The sequence below is a fragment of the Rhea pennata genome, chromosome 1, assembly GCF_028389875.1.
Source record: "Rhea pennata isolate bPtePen1 chromosome 1, bPtePen1.pri, whole genome shotgun sequence".
Lineage (NCBI taxonomy): Eukaryota > Metazoa > Chordata > Aves > Rheiformes > Rheidae > Rhea > Rhea pennata.
Genome location: NC_084663.1, coordinates 36,477,853 through 36,496,639, shown reverse-complemented (window position 1 = coordinate 36,496,639; position 18,787 = coordinate 36,477,853). Strand labels below are relative to the sequence as shown.

At 34.7% G+C, this 18,787-nt stretch overlaps 1 protein-coding gene across 6 annotated transcripts in view; it reads right to left on the bottom strand.

Annotated features, from left to right (window-relative positions):
* Window positions 1-18,787, bottom strand: part of MON2 (MON2 homolog, regulator of endosome-to-Golgi trafficking) — a 76,090-nt gene that overhangs the window by 11,164 nt on the left and 46,139 nt on the right. For 4 of the 6 annotated variants that reach the window (XR_009959493.1, XM_062584035.1, XM_062584053.1 and 1 more), the window contains 8 exons: window positions 15,482-15,644; window positions 14,700-14,993; window positions 13,697-13,895; window positions 11,190-11,818; window positions 6,631-6,774; window positions 6,055-6,072; window positions 5,662-5,790; window positions 3,579-3,769 (listed from right to left, as the gene is read on the bottom strand). Coding sequence is in view for 5 of the 6 variants with exons in the window: in XM_062584035.1 (XP_062440019.1) it covers window positions 3,579-3,769; window positions 5,662-5,790; window positions 6,055-6,072; window positions 6,631-6,774; window positions 11,190-11,818; window positions 13,697-13,895; window positions 14,700-14,993; window positions 15,482-15,644 (1,767 nt within the window). In the remaining variant the exon portion in view is untranslated. The other 2 variants (XM_062584043.1, XM_062584062.1) reach the window with 2 other exon arrangements.

The window sequence follows — 18,787 nt, the reverse complement described above, 5'->3', positions numbered from 1 at the left end:
CCTGTTGGACCAAAGCTCACTTTGCATGACATATTTGCAAGTTCAAAAGCCATCAAGAGATAACTGAATCACAGTAAATGACAGACAGCACTGCATTCAACAGAGTAACTAAAACTAATTCAAATTTACAAGTCATAAATCTGACTAAGAGCATAGGGAGTGCTTCTCATCTGTGCCTTAGCTAACTGATTTTGGTAATATTGACAAAAATTGAGTACATACTCAAAGTTTTAAAAAGCACAACTCATTGTTAATATAAATACATCACTGGATACACTGAACAATAGTTTCTGTATCACCTAGCTGGCTTAAAAGATCAAAGTATTTTTCCCACTGCCTTTTCCTATAATTTAAAGGTTGACATGCGTCTCAGTTCAACAGATAAATTTTAGCTATTAGTTACTTTCAAAACAGTGGTTAAATTCTGTCAAATTATCCTTGAACAGGACACCACTATGCATAATATATATATTTTTTTTAGAACCATAACCAAGAAAAAAATTGAAAGTAAATTTGAAAATTGTGAATTCAATTTACTTTGAAACAGAACAACTACAGATGTAAGACATTGACTATACTGTAGTTACAACTCACTCCAAGACACAATAATTTAGAAATTTCCACAACAAAAGGGATGTTAGTCTATTCGCCAAGGCTCATTTCAGAGCATCTTGCACAGAGGTGCTCTGAAGAGCATTCCTTCAACGTGGGGAACGTCCACAGCTATCTCTAGAACACTCTTTTCATCACAGTGAGGGGAGCAAACTTCAGTAGCGTTGTGGGGAACGAGGAGGAGGAAGAAAAAGACTGCTGTTGCTAACTGTCCTGGCAGAAGGCAGACATACTCCCTTCTTTAACTCATACTAGGACCAGATGGTTCAGGCTGAGAGATGGCACAGAAAGGCTACTCTATAACAGAAGGTAAAAGCCTACAAAGCGATACGGCCACTCACTATGAGAAAGAGGAGCATGCACTTGGGAGATAAAATGCTCTTTAACAGTTAGAAAAAGACAGATATTAACAAAAGAAAAAAAAAAGTCTCGATAGCCATACAACAGACAACTAAACATGCAAAAAAGCATCTACTGGTAAATACCATGGCAGGAGTAAAATTAGTGGTCTGTAACAGCAAAGCCTAGATAACCAGGAAGTTTTCCAGCTATACACACATGGTTCTATAAACCACCAGTCTATCATTAATATTTTAAATTCTTTAGAACCTTAATGCTTCTAAGTGAGAGAGTAGAAATATTTTATACAACTTTTGTAAGAAGTTATTTAATTCTGATGAAATGTTGATCCTTAAAACTCATCTTGCATGTAGAAACTATAGAACATACCCTGGTCTTCAAAAGGCAAAAACAGAACCTTAAGTGAAGACAGATAAATTTCAGGGCATCATAAATATTCACAGAAGCACTGTTTCTCCTATATCTCCAGAGAATATCCTGCCATGCAGGAGAGCTGCCAAAAACTGCCAAAATTAACATCAGCAAAGATTGTTTTCAGTAAGCAACGTGTTAAGATGGAACTTCTGTGTTTGGAACAACTTTCAAGAAAAATATGAAGCACTCAGTGTAAACTAAGAAAAACCTACAACATATCTGGCCAAAAAGCTCAAGCAGATAGCAGTAGATTACCTTGAAATACATTTAAGAACCATGGTAATCCTACTCCCCTGGACTTCTGAATATTTAATACCCCAAACTGCAGCAAGACCAGTCCAGGTGAATTAAAAGCATGCAAAATGGATATGTTTCCTCTGTTTTGCAAATATTTAGGAATAATTCATTTACAGCAAATAGTAGACCTATTCACAAAGTAGCATCTAACTGAACATACATTCTTCTAAAGTAATCTCAGAAATCTTCACTGTAATAATCTAAATCCAATAACGATATTGGATTTATCGATATTGGAGCTGTTAGATGATTTGCTTATCTCAGAACGGAAGCAGTGCTAGTAACAGCAGCCAAAACCCCAAATTATTGCAAAGACTATTTTAAAGTAAAAAAAATCGCATCAAAACAAAAGTCTGGATAATTAAATTGGTCTTAACGAACTCTTTAAAGTTCCTCCTACTTAATAATACTTCTTTAATGTATACACAAAGAAAAAATTTTTTCACTGAATTAGTCTATAAACCTATTAACTAGATTTTAAATCTACTCATATTACAACATTTTCAATAATGAATGCACCTCTGAAATTCAGTTTCATTTTTGGCTATGTTTTTGGACAAGCTGCTATTTAACTATTGTTTGTAAGTATGTGTTTGGTTGTTGAATTTTTGTGTGTTTGAAAAGTATATACACACCCCTCCACACAGCCTATTATTTTTAGGTACAAAATCGCTCTACTGTTTTATACTGAAAAGAAAGAGAGATTAATTTGTTACTGAAATCAACATTCACACACACACAGAGAGAGAGAGAGAGAGAGAGAGAGAGAGAGAGAGAGAGAGAGAGAGAAAATCAGGATGCAAGGGAATTTGATTTTTCATACTCCACATCCTCCTTTAATTTGAGGCACAATTAGATAAGCTATCCCTCAACGGTTTTTATCCACAGGTGTTCACAGAAACTTGCAATAACAATTCCACATCTGTCCTAAGCAATCTTCTACAACACCTAACCTTCCTTACAATAAAAGCTTTTCTTAATGTTTACCCCAGATAATCTTTGCTGTACTGAAATCCATTTTTTGCTCATCTTCAAGGGACAGTGAAAATTGCTCTATAGCAACCTTTTACCATATTCTATAGACTTACCACGTCTTCCTAAAGATATATTCTTTTGTGTGAACAGACTCCTAGGACAGGCTGACCCATTACTGTTCACTTCTGGACTTTTTCAACCTACTCAACTCAGCTCAAAGTGCTCTATTCTTAAGAAATTATGCATGTACCTATTTAGCTGTCTAATTATAAATTCAAATTTTCAACTATCTTTTTTCAAAAATATAAAAATAAATTAAAAAAATAAATAAAAAACATAGTTATAAATAACTTTTCATCAGTCTACCTTGGCTAGAAATATAAATAAAAGATAACTCTTAAGTTTCTAAGTGAACAATAATATTAGAAAAAAAAATCAGAACACCTAGTAAGTGGAAAATTTCAAAAACTCCTCAAGAGAAATGCATATAGTTGACAGTGCTCACCTTAACTGGAAAAAAAAATTTGTTGTAGTTCTTCAAATTGGAAAAAAAGAGAAGTGAATACACATTAATAATTCTTTGTCAAATCTACAGCAAACATTCTTGGGAGTCCATACAGAATTCCATGGCCTGATTAGAAAGCTTATGCCTTGCATTGAGAGCTCAGTTGAGCCATTTCTTGCTCATCTTCTGAATGAACTTTTTTGAAGTAGAGAAAGTGCTTACCTTTTTCTTTCATTCATTGAAACCACTTCCAGAAATCAAATACCCCAAAGATATGGCTACTTTTACTGAACCCTATTGGCATATTATTCTGCTTCTTTAGTAAAGAAATTACTTGAGAATATTTGCCAATTAAAAAAAAAGAAAGAAAGAAAGGAAAGGAAAAAAAAAAAAAAGAAGAGGAATCTGTATTTACCTTTTAGTGAATAAAAAATCTTCAAAAGTATTGGCTAGCTCTGGCCACATACTGTCAAATTTTCCAGAAGATGCATGCTGCCTTGCAACTGGTAGTCCAATAGAGAGAACTTTGAGAAGAGAGGACACTGCTAGTTTCCATGTGCTTTCAGAAGGACAAGAATATTTCAGACTAAGAGGTATTCTCAGTGTCTGCAAAGAGAAAGTTCAAACAAGACTTATAGTTGCTCGAGAAATCTAAGAATAAGACAGATCCTGTAGAGGATCTCTGTAGGTATTTTCCATAGATGACAGTACATACCCCTATCTTTCCTCTTTTAAAAACATAATTATAAAGATTATTTGCTGTATGCTGTCTTGCTAAGGCACAGATCTGTTACCAAGCACAAGATTAGGAGCCAGTGTTGATTCATCACTAATTACATTGGTAATACAGAAAAGCAAGATTTTGCAGGTAATTTTCATCTACTGTTTCTCCTAACCTGATAAACAGGTAGGTTATAGGTCATCTACAGGTCATAGCATCTAACAGATTGAAGGCAGTTGTAGAAAGGTATATCAAATTCTTCCAAAATAAAGAAAAAATATTCCCACTGAAATTAAACTTTCTATAAAATGCAAAAGGTAAACCGTATTCAGTAATGACCAAAGATCATTCAGTATGTAAAATCACATGAAGTTTATAAGTAACAAGAATTAGTGAAATTCTAAACATTAGGTCTGCAGTATAACTTAAATACATAGCAGATAAAAACATAAGAAATCTTAAAAATCTGTTAGATTGCTTTAATATCTATAGAAGAAATTCATTAATGGTAACGCATTTATCACACGTACTGTTTGCACTGTATTTACTCCTTTTAACATTATTAGTCAAGCAACAATTAACTAACTAGGAACTGATACTAAGTTATCTTGGAATCTAATCTAATTAAGAATCTAATTCTTAATTTACGTTTCAAATATATATTGATTACATTCTGGTCATACATATGTCTAATGAGTTTAAGAAGATCTCTGATTTAAGGAAAGCAAACCAAGAACTCACTCTCAAGAGTGAGGCAACTGGAAATAATTTTGGGAATGGGGAGTTACGAAAGCTTGGAATTAACGCTAGAGGAAAACAGAATATTCTTCTTCTGATATTGTTGTTCAGAGGAGTCAAAATCTTATTCCAATGTCAACACAGGCTTTAGAAAAATGGATAATTATTTTCAAAGTATTATCCTCTACTGGAATATATTATCATCAACTTTCTGAATTTTACAGAGAAGTTGCATTTATATCAACCTATTCCAATAAAAGTGGAAAACAATTATATTGAAATACAAAAATTTAATTCAAAATAGAGTATAAATAATACCACATAATTATTTTGACCATACTAGTGTTTTCAAATTTAGGTACTACCTGAAGCCAGCCAAAAATTATCGCAAACAAATCAAGGCCCCATATGCTACTTTTTTTTTAAAAAACCAAACATTTGTTGCTACTTCGATTATTTGTCAAAATAATTTCTGAAAATGGAAATAAGGTCAAAAAAGGTTGACAGAGTTTGGTGATTCCCCCTTAAAAGCTCACCTGTGTGCCCATAAAATTCTGTACGTACTTCAACCACACACAAGGGCATTAAGTGCACATCAAAATTAACAGCTAGAACACATGCTCATAAATATATGCCACAGTAGATAGACTTCTTTAAAGGAAAAAAAAAAAAAGGGTAAGTCTAGTCTTCAATGCCATATTTACAGGATCAAATCAAGACACCTGCTTTTTAGTTGCAGGCACTTAAGACTTTCAAAGTAAAAAACTGTTATTTTGTGGCTTAAAATATCTTTTAAATTTTGCCTCAACTTTGAATACCGCTGCTGACATCATATCATCCAGCTAAAGAACAAAATATACAGCCTAATCAATAACAACATCAAAATAACAGTCCCTGCCCAATGTTGTAAAAATATCCATTTGTTTATTAAAGCTTTAAGCTTCACTGAAAGCATTCATCAACATTTTCCCCATATAAAATTCAGAGGTTTCAAAATAAATTCATTAATTCACAGCATAAGCATGACACAAACTTTTACCTTAATAATGTTCTGAAGAACTTTCTCATTTACCACAGCTTTGTGGCAAGCGGTCTTCTGATACAAGTCCACAACAACTTCCAATGATCTCTCAGCAAACGGTACATAATTCAATGCTACCCATTCCGCCTATGAAAAAAATAGTAAATTAATGACCTGTGTAAGAAAACATACTAATTAAGGAATAAAAAACGTATATTTTGCATTGAACTCTCCGTTTAATGCATGCAAAGTTTGCTAAGAGTATGGTCCAAGCAACAGAATTACAAATACAATGTAGTCTGACTTTGATAATGTACTCTACAATAAAGTAAAGTACATTTAAGTAGGAGTAATGTCGCAATCTATGCAAGACAACTACATTAGGGCAATCTTTAAGGAAATTTAACTCACCGGTGCAAATAGTTGTATCTAGTGTGATTCCATTGTGTTGCAGGACAAACAGAATAAGAAGAATTAATACATACATAACAGTTACCTCTTAGATCACACTGAATCAGATTGTCATGCTTAGCGAACAGCAGAGTACACAGATTTAAAGAACAACTGAACATGTTCTGCTTCTCTACAGCACATGCAATACAAAAATTGGTAACTCGAAGGAATTTTCTCCATTCAAAGTTTTTGCATCTTTCTATTAAATTTGTCACCAAATACAGGACAAGTTATTTTAGATAAATTCATTGGACAAATTCAGAAACATTCAGTATATCTGGTGTCCATCCAAGACTTTTCCTACAGGGAGGAATACAAAGTATAAAGGGAAAGTAGAATTCAAAGGGAACAAAAGAGAGTAAGACAAGCATGTTAAAAAAAACAAATCTAAAAAACTAATAAATTAACTCATTGCATACCACACATAGCAAGGTTTTTACAGATGGAATAAATGCATCTTGCTAAACAACCTCTATCTTATGCTGAATTGTGTTCACCAGCCAAATGAAACAAATGAGATTTCTAATAAATTACCTGATTATACTTCGCATTTGCGATATGTTTGGTTTCCAGCTGTCCATACTGTGGGGGCTTACAGGAAAATTCTACAAATGCCAATAGCTGGTCAAAGATTGCAGGATACATTATCTGCATGTTTTCGGAGCCCACACATATAGCCTATACCAAAACAGAAAAATAGAGAAGCTTAATATGCATCTGGAGCTTCACCATTCAAGAATCTGCCTCAATACTAGGACCTTCTAAACAGAAATTCCCAGCATCACAAAAAGGAATATGTTACAAAAAAGACAGATTATCAGTTTCTTAGCTATCTTTGTTAACTATGAAACCTACTACTTTTTTAGCTCATGATTCATTTTACAATGCCAACATAATTCTAAAGCTGTGACAACACAATTGATATGAAAATAAACTGACTGTATAAATACAAGATGAGAACTATGTTACCATGTAGAAACTTGACTATGCAAAAGTCATGCTCTATAAAACAGTGTATAAAACAGTTTAAGGAAAATGAATTTTGTTATTTTATTAAACTAAATTATGTTGCAAGATACCTAGCCATATATAGTTTAGCAAATAAAACTATCTCATTTGGTCTAATAAGTTATCTTTTCCTTGCAAACTCTGCTATAACATAACAGCAGAATGCGAGTCTTTCACAGAAAAGTTTTGTCAGCTGATCTCAGCTGCATCTTCTTTTAAGTTCTACCTCAAGGAATATTTAAATCTCAGATGTAATTCATACAAGGTTTTCCTAAGTGGTCAAAATTGTATCTTACAGAAAGAAACATAAATCAAATGAGAATGATATATGCATAACTGAAACTCATAATCTTACTTTAAAATGGAAAACTTTTTAGGAGGTGTCAATGGAGTATCATGTTGTCATAGACTAATGATTTCCTGCTGCAATGCAAATCCCTAGGCAAAACAAGAGCATTTATTTTCAAAGCCAGATACAATAATTCTATGAAGTTATTCCAATTATTTTCTTTCATATTAAATGCTTTGCACTTCCTTCCAAAGTCTTTCCTCTCAAAGCTACAAAACCCATCCATTTATTGCTCCACAAAAAAAAAAGCCTTAGGCTTGTGCTGTTATTTTTCTCTGAAGAGACATCAAAATCTTTTCTCTTTAACTAAAGGTCGCCCATGACCTGGTGTGGCCGAACTCAGTCACAGTGCAAAGATGTCTGAGCGCAGATGGCACGCTGGGGCTACGCTACATGAGCTACAGCAGCAGAAGGCTAGTGAATAACCCAAGGCCCAAGCCACGAGAGGGAGCAAGCAGCAGCAGCACAGAAGCTATCCTTGCGAGACCAAGCTGCACATTTAGGCAATCTACAGCCTGTGGCAGAGTGTTCTTTGAATTGTTAATAGCCTCCCTCCTTTCCTCAGCTTTCTGCAATATGAAACGTGTGATTTTTGGCAGCCTGAGGTTCAGCAGTCTTAGCCAACGTTATAGATATAGTGGAACGCTCCTCCTCCTAAAAGACTAGACTGCTTTTTCAGCGCTTGAGCCAACACTCTTCTAACAAAAAACAACAACAAAAAAAACATCAAAAAACCCCACTCATCTCTGTGGCAGAAGGCTAAAAGGGTAACTGCTGAGCTAACATGTTTGATGCACTGTAAAACAAGTTCAGTTGACACGCTGCTGCACTGAAGTCACTGAACTAAATTTTGAGAGGTTAATGTAAGATTACATATATAAAGAAAAAAAAACGATTCCACAGACACATGGATAAAAAACGAGCATCCACAAACCCCTATAAAGTCTCACATAAATTTAACTTACTTAAGCAGATCTTTAATATTACCATGACAGCACCTACAGAAGGCTATCTTAATATCTATAATGGCAAAATTTCAAAATATATTTGTCATTCATTCTACTTTTCTGCTTTATTGTTATTTCAGATCAGTGGCAACTGATGAAACTACTGGTATTTTTACAGACGTCAATAGCTAATTCTATACTGTCTCTGCTGGTGTGTGTAAATATAGCCTTGAGTTTACCACACCAGGTAGCTCAAAAGAGTTGCATCCATACTGCTGAAAGTGACAGAATTCAATCTTATCTGGTCCCCAACTAAACATGTGTTCCTCTGTTTGATGAGCCAGCTGGCTCACTTCAGAGTTGACACAGACTGAATGCAGGTAGGCAGTGAAAATAATCAGAGAATTTGGGCTTGAATAAAAATGTTAACTGAGTTAATAAGACAATACAGATTGAGCAATGATGCTTTTCTCTAGCTTTCATTCATATTTTTCCAAGATGGATAGAAAATTAGGGGCTACAGCAATGAAAACCCTCTTCAAAAGAACGAATAGGAAAAGTTCAAATGAGGAATACGAAGAAAACAAAGAACAAGACAAAAGGTCTAAAATGGGCTCAATACAAAGAAATCTGGAAAGAGAGCAAAAGTTCCTTTCTAATTCTATATTCTTGAGCTATAAAGTCCTTTGCAGAGTTATGAAGTCCTAGTGCAGACAATCACATCATAAAATCTCCTTATTAAACCAGACTTCATCTTAAAAAAGATGCATTTTTTCCTGCTAGTCTCATTGCAAAGTTGTTCCAGAACTACTTAGAAAATCAGAATTGACCCAAATCTGCCTGTAACAGCAAAGAATAAAACTTAATCTGAACCCATATGCAAACACATAATAAACATTTTGTTTAAAAGAAGAGGGTAAATATTAACATAATCTTCTCTAACTATTTGAGTAGCTTCTGTGTGTATGCCTTGGAGTATTTATTTATTTCAGCAGAGGAAAAGAAAGATACTGTTGCATTCAGCAAAACTAATTAACAGATGGTCTTTGCTCCTCCTTAGCCCTGGCTAGCTGCCTTGTCACGTGAATTCTGCTGTTTTACATGACCTAGGGAAAAGATAACCTGACTTTACAGAACTGACCAGACCAAAATACAATTTATTTTTTAATAGCATTAGTGCTGTTCTGTAAGTAGTAGAACTATAGTGGGGCAGGCAATACTGAATAAGCTTAGAGTACCTAAGACTTCCAATTTTAAGTCCATATTTTCAAAGTGCTGTGCTACCCATTTCGATTGTGTGTGGGTACATCAGTTTTTCAAGTTTTTGGTTGGTCGGTTGTATTTATTTTTCAAGAAAAACTTTTTAGTTTAGTTGAAGTTAAGATCTTGATAAGAACAAGACTAGAGGGGAAAAAAATATAGTTTCTCCTCATGCTAAAAGCTCTGTTATCCCCTTCAATTCTTTTTTAAGTGCTAATGCTTGCAGGCTTTGGGAGCTAAAAACATCTAGACAAGGAGACCAGAAAAGAAACACAGTAAACTGAGGAGTGATTAGGTGAGAAAAAACGGACAGAAATGAAAGTGAAGGAGGGGACAGAACAGGATCTGGGCAGGGCTGACCTGCAGGTAAAGGCTCAAGACTACTGGAATAGGACTAGAATTTAGTGAGTATGACTGATCATAAAACTCTTATTTCTATCCCCACCTACCAGTGATGTGATACTACACTACTTCTAGCTCTATTCTCAAAATACATTTAGGAATATTTGTTAAACATGCAGACTACATGAATGACTGCAAGATAATGATTCTGCCTTGCTTGAGATAAGCCAACCCACACCAAGCACAAAAAAAATGATATTGAATTAATGCTTATTAAGTAGACACCACACATGCTATGAGCTGCATGAGGCAGGATCCTGTCTGAGGAAGAAGGGGGCGGCAGGGAAAAAATATGGTTGTATAGTTAAATAGATTACATGACAGCCCTAAGGGGATGAAGTCAGGATACCTGGGTAGTCTGAATATATATATATATATATGTATGTATGTATATATGTATATATTTAGAAATAATGCTTATACTAAATATACACTCTCACTTATTAACAATGTTATTTCTTTAGAATAAATGCATTTTCTGAAAGAACAGTCACTTTTGCAAAGATGCTTTAAAATTCCAGAAAAAATAATGTCTTTTATTGTCTTGTCATAAGATACCCTAATTTTCTCTTTTCTGATTCACTTGCAGTACGGGTACTCTTTGAGGATGAGTTCTATAGTAAGAACTCCCATAGCAAGATGCTGCATTTTCTGTAAACTACAGATTAATAAGAGGTAAGCAGGTGGTCTGCCAAAGACCTTTTCAGATTGTTTTGCATGAACTCCAAGTTCTCAAAAATCAAGATCATCATTCTTCTACATTTTGTGTATGGCATGACCTGGGCAACGTAAGGAACACTTTTAGAGGGGAATATTGCCCCACCTCCACTTTGAGATTCTCAGAAAAATACAATACTTTAATAGATAGACAAGTAAAACAATAAAAACACATCACAATGTTTAAGGTACTTCTGCAGTCAAGCAAATGTGCTTTTGGTAGATTACGCTGTTCCTTTTTAGGTAGAGCAGCTGGGTTTTACCAGCAATGGAGTTCTGATCGCTCTAAAACAGTATTCCGTGCAACTGTAAGTAATTAAACAATTAACTTTTAAGTCACTACACTGTAGTTCCAAGCTGAGACACAGTATAGTTCACCTTTCACCACAGGTTTGAAGTCACATTATTACCTTTTGTAAAACATCTAAAGCTGTAAGCACTGCTTCCTGTAAACTTGTCAAAACTGCTTCAGTATAAGATGGAAGGATGAAAGGCGAAGCATCAGAACTGATTGGAACTGAAACAGCACCATGTAAAATGACACCCAGCTTTTGGAGATCATCCATGCTGAAACCAGTTTTGATGTGTTGATAAAGAGCTGGGAATATTTGAATTAAAGCTGTAAGAAAAGGCTGGCTGGGAATAAAAGTCAATTTATCACAGGTAATTGGAGGCTTTGTACTTTCTGAGCCAATCCTATACCAGCTGTTCCAGGCTGCCCACCAAAGATTCAAATCTTCAATCTCATCTGTTACTACAGGTGGTTCAGATCCATTGTATCTTCCAATTCTTTCTCCTATAGAGTCAGTTCTCATGAACGATCTGCCAAGACTAGTGGCAGTTGTTGTCCCCACAACCACAGGTACAGAAACATTGATAGTGGGTGGTGTGTCAGGTTTCTCCGAGTCTCGGACAGGAGAAACAATCTGTAAGATTTCCTGGAAGCTTTTCAGAGCAGCCAAGGAAACTTCATTATTTTTGCTGAGTGCTGCTGATTGGATATGATCAAGAAGAACATCCCAGGCTTGGGAAAAGTCTCCTATTTAAAAAAGAGGAAACAAAAATGAACTTGAGGCTGGCTTGTTACTTTTTCCCTTTCTCTCTGAAAGGCTATTGATATACACGTTACTCTAATTCAGAAAAATTTCACAAGGTCAACTGATCGCACCTTTGGTTTTCACACTATATCAGTTCAACAGTAACCAAAAAGAATGAATGCAATAGGCAAATACACAAATATAAGGACTGAAATAGTAGATCACTCCTTATACCAAAATTTGCTAGCAATACATCACATACCACTGAAGGAAATAAATTTTCTTTACTCCAGAGAGTGGAACAGATTTTTCTTATGGATACCAGATGCCTATTAATTTCAGAAAGAGTTAAGCATATACAAGAAATAAAGAGTCAAGCTTACAGTCATGCAATTTATAAGGATTTGATTTTAAAATACTATGATAATTATACTCTATAGTAGGATTTCATTTTGGAGCATAAGATTTTCATCATTTTAAGATCACTTAAGATTTTCATTAAATTTAGTCTTAAATTGTCTATACTACTAATTACTGGTTTTCAATAATTACTGCATCCCTGTAACGTTTATTATTCATTCAGTTTATCTCAAGTTTAATACAGTTTCAAATCCACTGCATTTCTTCAGATAACAGATATTCTTGACAGTTGTTAATATGTTGGTATCTATATCACAAATAGCCAAAGACTACAATGAAAATGAATAAATGAATGAATATATATATATACACACACATGAATAAATGAAAATAAGTAAAACAACTTAGCTATGCATATATTAACTACACACTATGACATGGTGAAGATACATTAACGAAATTTTGAATTCCTTGTGCAAACTACAGATTAGTTATATCACATTTTTAAAAGTAATGTATGTCAAGTAATCCTAATTAATTTAGTTAAGAAATGAAAAGTCGTTTTAAAATTATACCAAGACATCTCTGATCAGTCTAAACTGAGGCAAAACATTTGTTCTATGCAAAACTACCTCACGGTCATGATGCACTATATTCATTCATTTAATTCAATACATTTACATTTTTTAATTGTACAATATCTCATAAATAACTTAATGCTTAATTTTTATAATAAGAAAGAAAAAAAGAAAAAAGGAAAAATCAGAATATGAAAAAAGTCAAGAGAAGGAAATAACAGTACCAAGAGAAAATAAAAACTCAAAAGGAGAGAGAGAGAAGATTTTTAAGGAAGAAGTAGAAGCGAGCTTTAGCTGGGGAATGGACAACAGTAAAGTAACTCAAACTAACACCTTTGTCTAAGATTGAAACAGTGGATAGATGAAGAGTGAGAAGGAAAAAAAAAAGAATCACTTGAAAGAGCATAACCTTAACTTTCACGGCATAGTGAATGTCACTTTAAGAAATTCCCTTTCTTCCTTCTCAAACAGTTGACTTCTTTTTGACAGTTTTGACTTGTTTTACTCCATTGACTTTACGGGAGTTCTCCTTACATTTTAATAATACTGTAAAACTTGACACACTGATATTATACAGGAGTTCTAGGCATATATTCTGTGGCCTTAAAAAGACGAGAGGAAAAATAGGTTCTGATAGTTTTTCTGATCTTTTGGTTATTACCGTTACCAAGCTACAATAAACAAAAATTATTTGGTATCTAGAATTGTGAACAGTGAGATTTAATCTCAGCTACCATGATATAGAAGATGAATTTGATACTTAAGATTTTTGGCTCTAAGGATTATGAATTAAAAACTTCGTGATTTTCATTGTATTTGAGGTGAAATATAACAGGACACAGCTCTAAGTTAAGATTCTTGCCCAGTACTCTAATTGAAAAAAATATGCGAAGCTGAAAGTACATTACTGTATCTTTCAATAATTTAAAACTATAATTTTACCTAAAGGCTGCAATAAATATCTCCTGGTGTTAAATATTCTTGCAACTCCAGCCAGTGTTAATACCCATGTTTCTGCCCACTGCTTCTCAGCTGTATCCCTTGAATGATGGATGAGGATGTTGCCTCCTCCAGATTCAATCTTCTCTTTGTCAGCTGTGGTAGAAGATTCTCGAACCCTATCCAATAGGTGAAATAAAACCTGTAATAGTCAGAAAAAGGGAAAAGGGGAAAAAGTAACTCTTGGAATAAGATATTTGTGTTTGTGCTAGAACAACAAAGAAATACGAAATTTATTTTCCGTTATCCTTTATATCATTATGGAACCTGGAGAGCTCCCTTATTCTAAACAGCCTCTGCAACAACAATCAGCAGAACAATTAGTAAAGTATTTTACAGATATTCACTTGAGAAGGGTTAGAAATAGCACGATCAGAATCACTGAGAACAGTGTTAGTACTAACAAAAGCCCAACATCTATGGATATAGGTGATCTCCAGACTAGATGATCTCCAGAGGTCCCTTCCAACCCTACTGATTCTGTATCAAACACTGCTCAGATACAACAGGTAACAACCGACTCAACCGCAGCCCAATTTCTCTATAAGGCACTACTAACACAACCATAATCCAGAACAGGACATTAGACAGAACAAATGAGTCCAATCACATGACCCTGAAATGTCACCAGATTTTCACACAAAGAAAGGAGTAATTTATCTGTGCCAGAAAGGAACACCCTTTTTATACTATACTAGTACAAGAAAGAAATGATCAAGGTACAAAAATGAAGTTTTATAAGAGGCTTTAGGAGCCAGAAAAAAGAAAGTGTTGTTAAAAATAAAACAATAATAATAAAAAAAAAGAAGCAGAGAGGCAACTTCTGCTACAATACATTGTCTCTAAAAACTCTTAAACAAAATAGTTGATGTAACCTTTTACAGGCATGCTGTTTTAAAACACGAATGCAATATTAAAAACCTTTTAGTAGAAGGTCATGTTATACCTTCCATATTACAGTGTGCCATGTTGAATGCTGCAATAAAGTTCCATGAGCAGCAATAGTAGAAAACAATGTCTGTCCAGCACTTTTTCTAACTGCAGGTCGAGGATCCACACACAGTTCTCCAAGCTTGGCATAGAGACATAACCAAAGACAGTCAAATGGTGGTGCAGGATGAAATGGTCTATGTAGCATCACCCCCTTTTCTTCTGCCTGCTTCTGTAACACTGCTTCTTCTTTGTTTAGCTCCTTTTCAATTATTTCGCCTCTTTGGAAAAAATAATCCGAAATATTCCACTACAAAATAAATAAAATACATTGTTGGACAACAAAGATATTCTAATGTTCTTAATGTTCATGAAATAAATCATTTATGATTTTCATGTTTAGGAGAATTTTACAAAGTACATCAAATACACTGATGGAAGAAGATCAGCATGTTAATACTGCAAGATGCAGAAAGCATATTTCTTAGCTGTAGCTTTTAGGACATCATTACACATGAACTACTAGAAAGGAAAATAACATATTAAAAATAATATGTTGGTGAACATGTACGCAACACAGCGCTATTTGTTTTACATAACCATGGTGTTACACAGCATTGAACTGAGTGAGCACAGTTTACATACGATTCCAAATGACTGCATGGGAGTTCTGTAATAATTCAAAAAATGGGTTTTGGCTTTCATTTGTAGAACAGACTACAAATTAAATTTTCATTAAAAAAAAAGAAGAAAATGAAAGCCAGAAGCAGCATCACTGTAGGTTAACATAAAACTCACCAACAAACCAATTGAAGTTAAGCTAATATTTAGCTCTTGATTGTGAAGTCCAAAGCTTCCTGCAACTTCAACAACTATCTGTAGACAAGTACATGGCATTGTTGGAAGAAAGTCTGTCACAACCAACTGAAGACACTGGAATGCAGTCCGTATTAAGGACTCTCTTAAGAAAACAAAACAAAAAACACACACACACACACTCATTTCAAATTTCTTCAAGAGCACAGAAACTTTTGAATACAATACCTCAGGAGACAGTACTATTAAAAAAAAATCCATTTAAAGTTTCCATGATAAATTTGAAACACCTAAAACATTTCAACAAGTATTTTTTTGAAATATAACATTAAGCTGAAGCTTCCAATTCTGATAAATAATTTTAGTCCATGTTCACTAGTGAAGTTGAAATTTAGACTCTCCAATAGTCCTCAGCTAGTTTTATTTGCTAAAGAAAGGTCTGATTCTCTATTCTAAAGTTCTAGGACTTGTTAATTTGAATGTGTAAGGTAGGACATTCTAAAAAAGCCGCAATAGGCAAAACAAAGGTTCAGTTTAAGCATTATAAACTTCCAAAACTAAGTTATTACGAACAGTTTCTTGTTTCAGGAGTTACAAAGAGTAATTACTTAAAGTATGCCAGCCAGATCGAAAGGCAAAATGTCTTTTTACTTTTTAGCAAAAATGTGTGCCAACTTAATGGCTGCTTGTATATAACATCTTACTTGCTTCAATACAGTATTATGTTAGACAGTATCTTTTGAAAATCTCTGCTACTAAACATAGTCTTGATAAATATTTCACTTTCAGAATTGGATTCTGAATATGAACACAAAATAACACTACAGACTGGAAAAGGTTTATGAGAGAAGCTCTCACAAGGAGCATAGTCATCTATAACCAAAAACTTGCTTGGTAAGAGAGGAAATGAAGAAATCAAAAAGGACTGGTGGAGTACAGATAATACAAAATAGGTAAGGCAAACTGCTGCAGCTGCATTTAAATTCTACTACAGAATTTTTTAAATGTTTAATATTTAACCTAAAAAAAAATCCAAAAGGTTTGTAATATAGAAACTACGTGTCTTTCAGAATATATATTGCAGGAAAAAAAGATCTAGAACACAGGTCTGTTAGTTGTGTTTTTTAGAATGCTAAATAAAAGAACCACTTTTTCTTTTTGTGTAATTCAAAATAAAAATCACCAGTGGTTCTGTATTCTGGATCACCAGTTTCTATTGTATTGTAACAGCCAATACAAGATGGAAGCGAGAGGAATGCACAAGAAGTTTCACACAGACAATACCGGTGCACCTAATCTCTATTAGAAAAATGTGTACTACAGATGGACACCCATCCTAACATAGAAGACCAAAGGCTTCATCTTTATGAGTATACTACTTGAGTATGGCAAACTACCTTCCCTCATATTCATTACATGAGTTTATAACGTCAAACACTCCCAAAACTGTTTTAGTTCCTTCTTAGCTACAAAATTCCAGGGGTATGTGACCTCCAAGGACGCTAAGAGAGAAGGAAGGGAAGCAGGAAATGAAAGTATGTTTACACTACTCATTTTGAAGAACTGAGTTAATGGGAAAGCAATTTCTTTTTTTATCTTCAAATACGAGGCCACTGGAATAAATTCAAAACAGTTAATTTCCCAATTAAGTTCCCTGCAGTACTACGTATTTGGAGGAAGGTTTCAAAGTCCTTCACGTAAATGGCAGCTGCAAGACAGCTCTTCAAAATGCTAGATTGCTCTTAATGCTATGAATGAACATCCAAAAAGGAAATACAAATGCAAGAAGCCTAAGCCTAGCTCTAGAAATCTTTAAGATTGTTTACAGCTTTATTCAACCTTAGAATAGACAGGAATATCCCATTGAAAAGAAATTCTTCAAAAGAAGATTTTTTTTTGCTTGGCAGGCTAGTCTGGTGAAATCAAAAAATGACTGAAATATCACAGTTGCTCAAAACAGCATCTTCTGTATTTATAGCAGCCTGGAAGAGTTTCTAGAAGATAAATGAATCTCTACCCTGGAAGCCAAGATGTTCACTGACCAGATGGAAAACACTTGAGAAGAAAGTCTAATGATCAACAAGCCTGAAGTACAGCAATAGTGCCCACATCTCATGATCACAACTATAAGCAAGGCAAGACATTCAGTTGTTTCACAAGAAAAATTGGTGGTTTGCTTAATTTTTTTTTTCTTACTGCAGCTGACATGATTTGGAAAAACAGTGCTACGTAGTTGAAGGACAGTAATTCTATCATCTTTGTACTATGATACTAAGGTATAACACAAAATCTTTCAGCTTGAAACATTTGCCAGCAAAGTACGGACCTGAGGTCTAAAGGGACCTGAAGCCTATCTTGAGAATAGGCCAGTGCAGGTTCCCATCCATCAACAACAACAGTGAAAATAAGACATCATCTCGGAACCCCAGAACACACCGTACCAAATGTGGAAGCAGCAGGTACAAAGGAAGCATAGTTAAAATGGCATTTGTATTTTTAAAAAAAGTTAGCTGACAGCCAAGGGCACCAACATCCTTGGGGGATGTTTTGTGAGGACTGCTGCTAGAGCAAGCAATGCTGGTGCAAGAGCAAAAAACTCTCAAGCACTTGGGAGGCAGTTAGAAGGTCTTCAGAGGGCCAGAAGACAAACTATGGCAGCGAGAAGGGAGAGATGAAGCAAGATGAATTCTGACAGTTATTTGATGACCTGTCCTCGTACACACAGTGTTGACTAGTACCAAAGAAGGGATGATATGGTCTAAGTGTATGGTACAGTTCTTGGTGCTTACAGCTCCAGGGTCAGAGTCAACTGCTAATTTCAAAAGAACTTCTTGCATCTTCAGTTCTTGTTTTCCCCTGTGGGCAAGAGGATTTCAAGTACCAAACATCAGTCCAGTTCATGCTCCTCATCCTAGCTATATAGGAATCAGCTGTGTTACTCAGTCAAGGGCTTTACCCACTGCAACTAAATAATCCTCCAACTTCGTTGTAGCAGCAGCCACTGGGAAAGAAAATCTTTAAAAAAAGAGAAAGTTCAGAGGAAGAAACATCCTAGAGGCTAAAGATTAAAAAACAAGAGAAGAATCGCAAGTAAAGTTAAGCCATGCAGAATTCTTTGGTGGCATCAGAGATGTGTCCACCAGATGGCTGACATAAACTGAATTGGCACAAAAAGTATTCAGTATTCCTCAGTGCACACTACATGCTGACCATGGGAGAAAGTAGAACGTAACGATACTTTGAAACATTACAGAAAACACATTACAGAAAAAAATACCGAAAATGGAT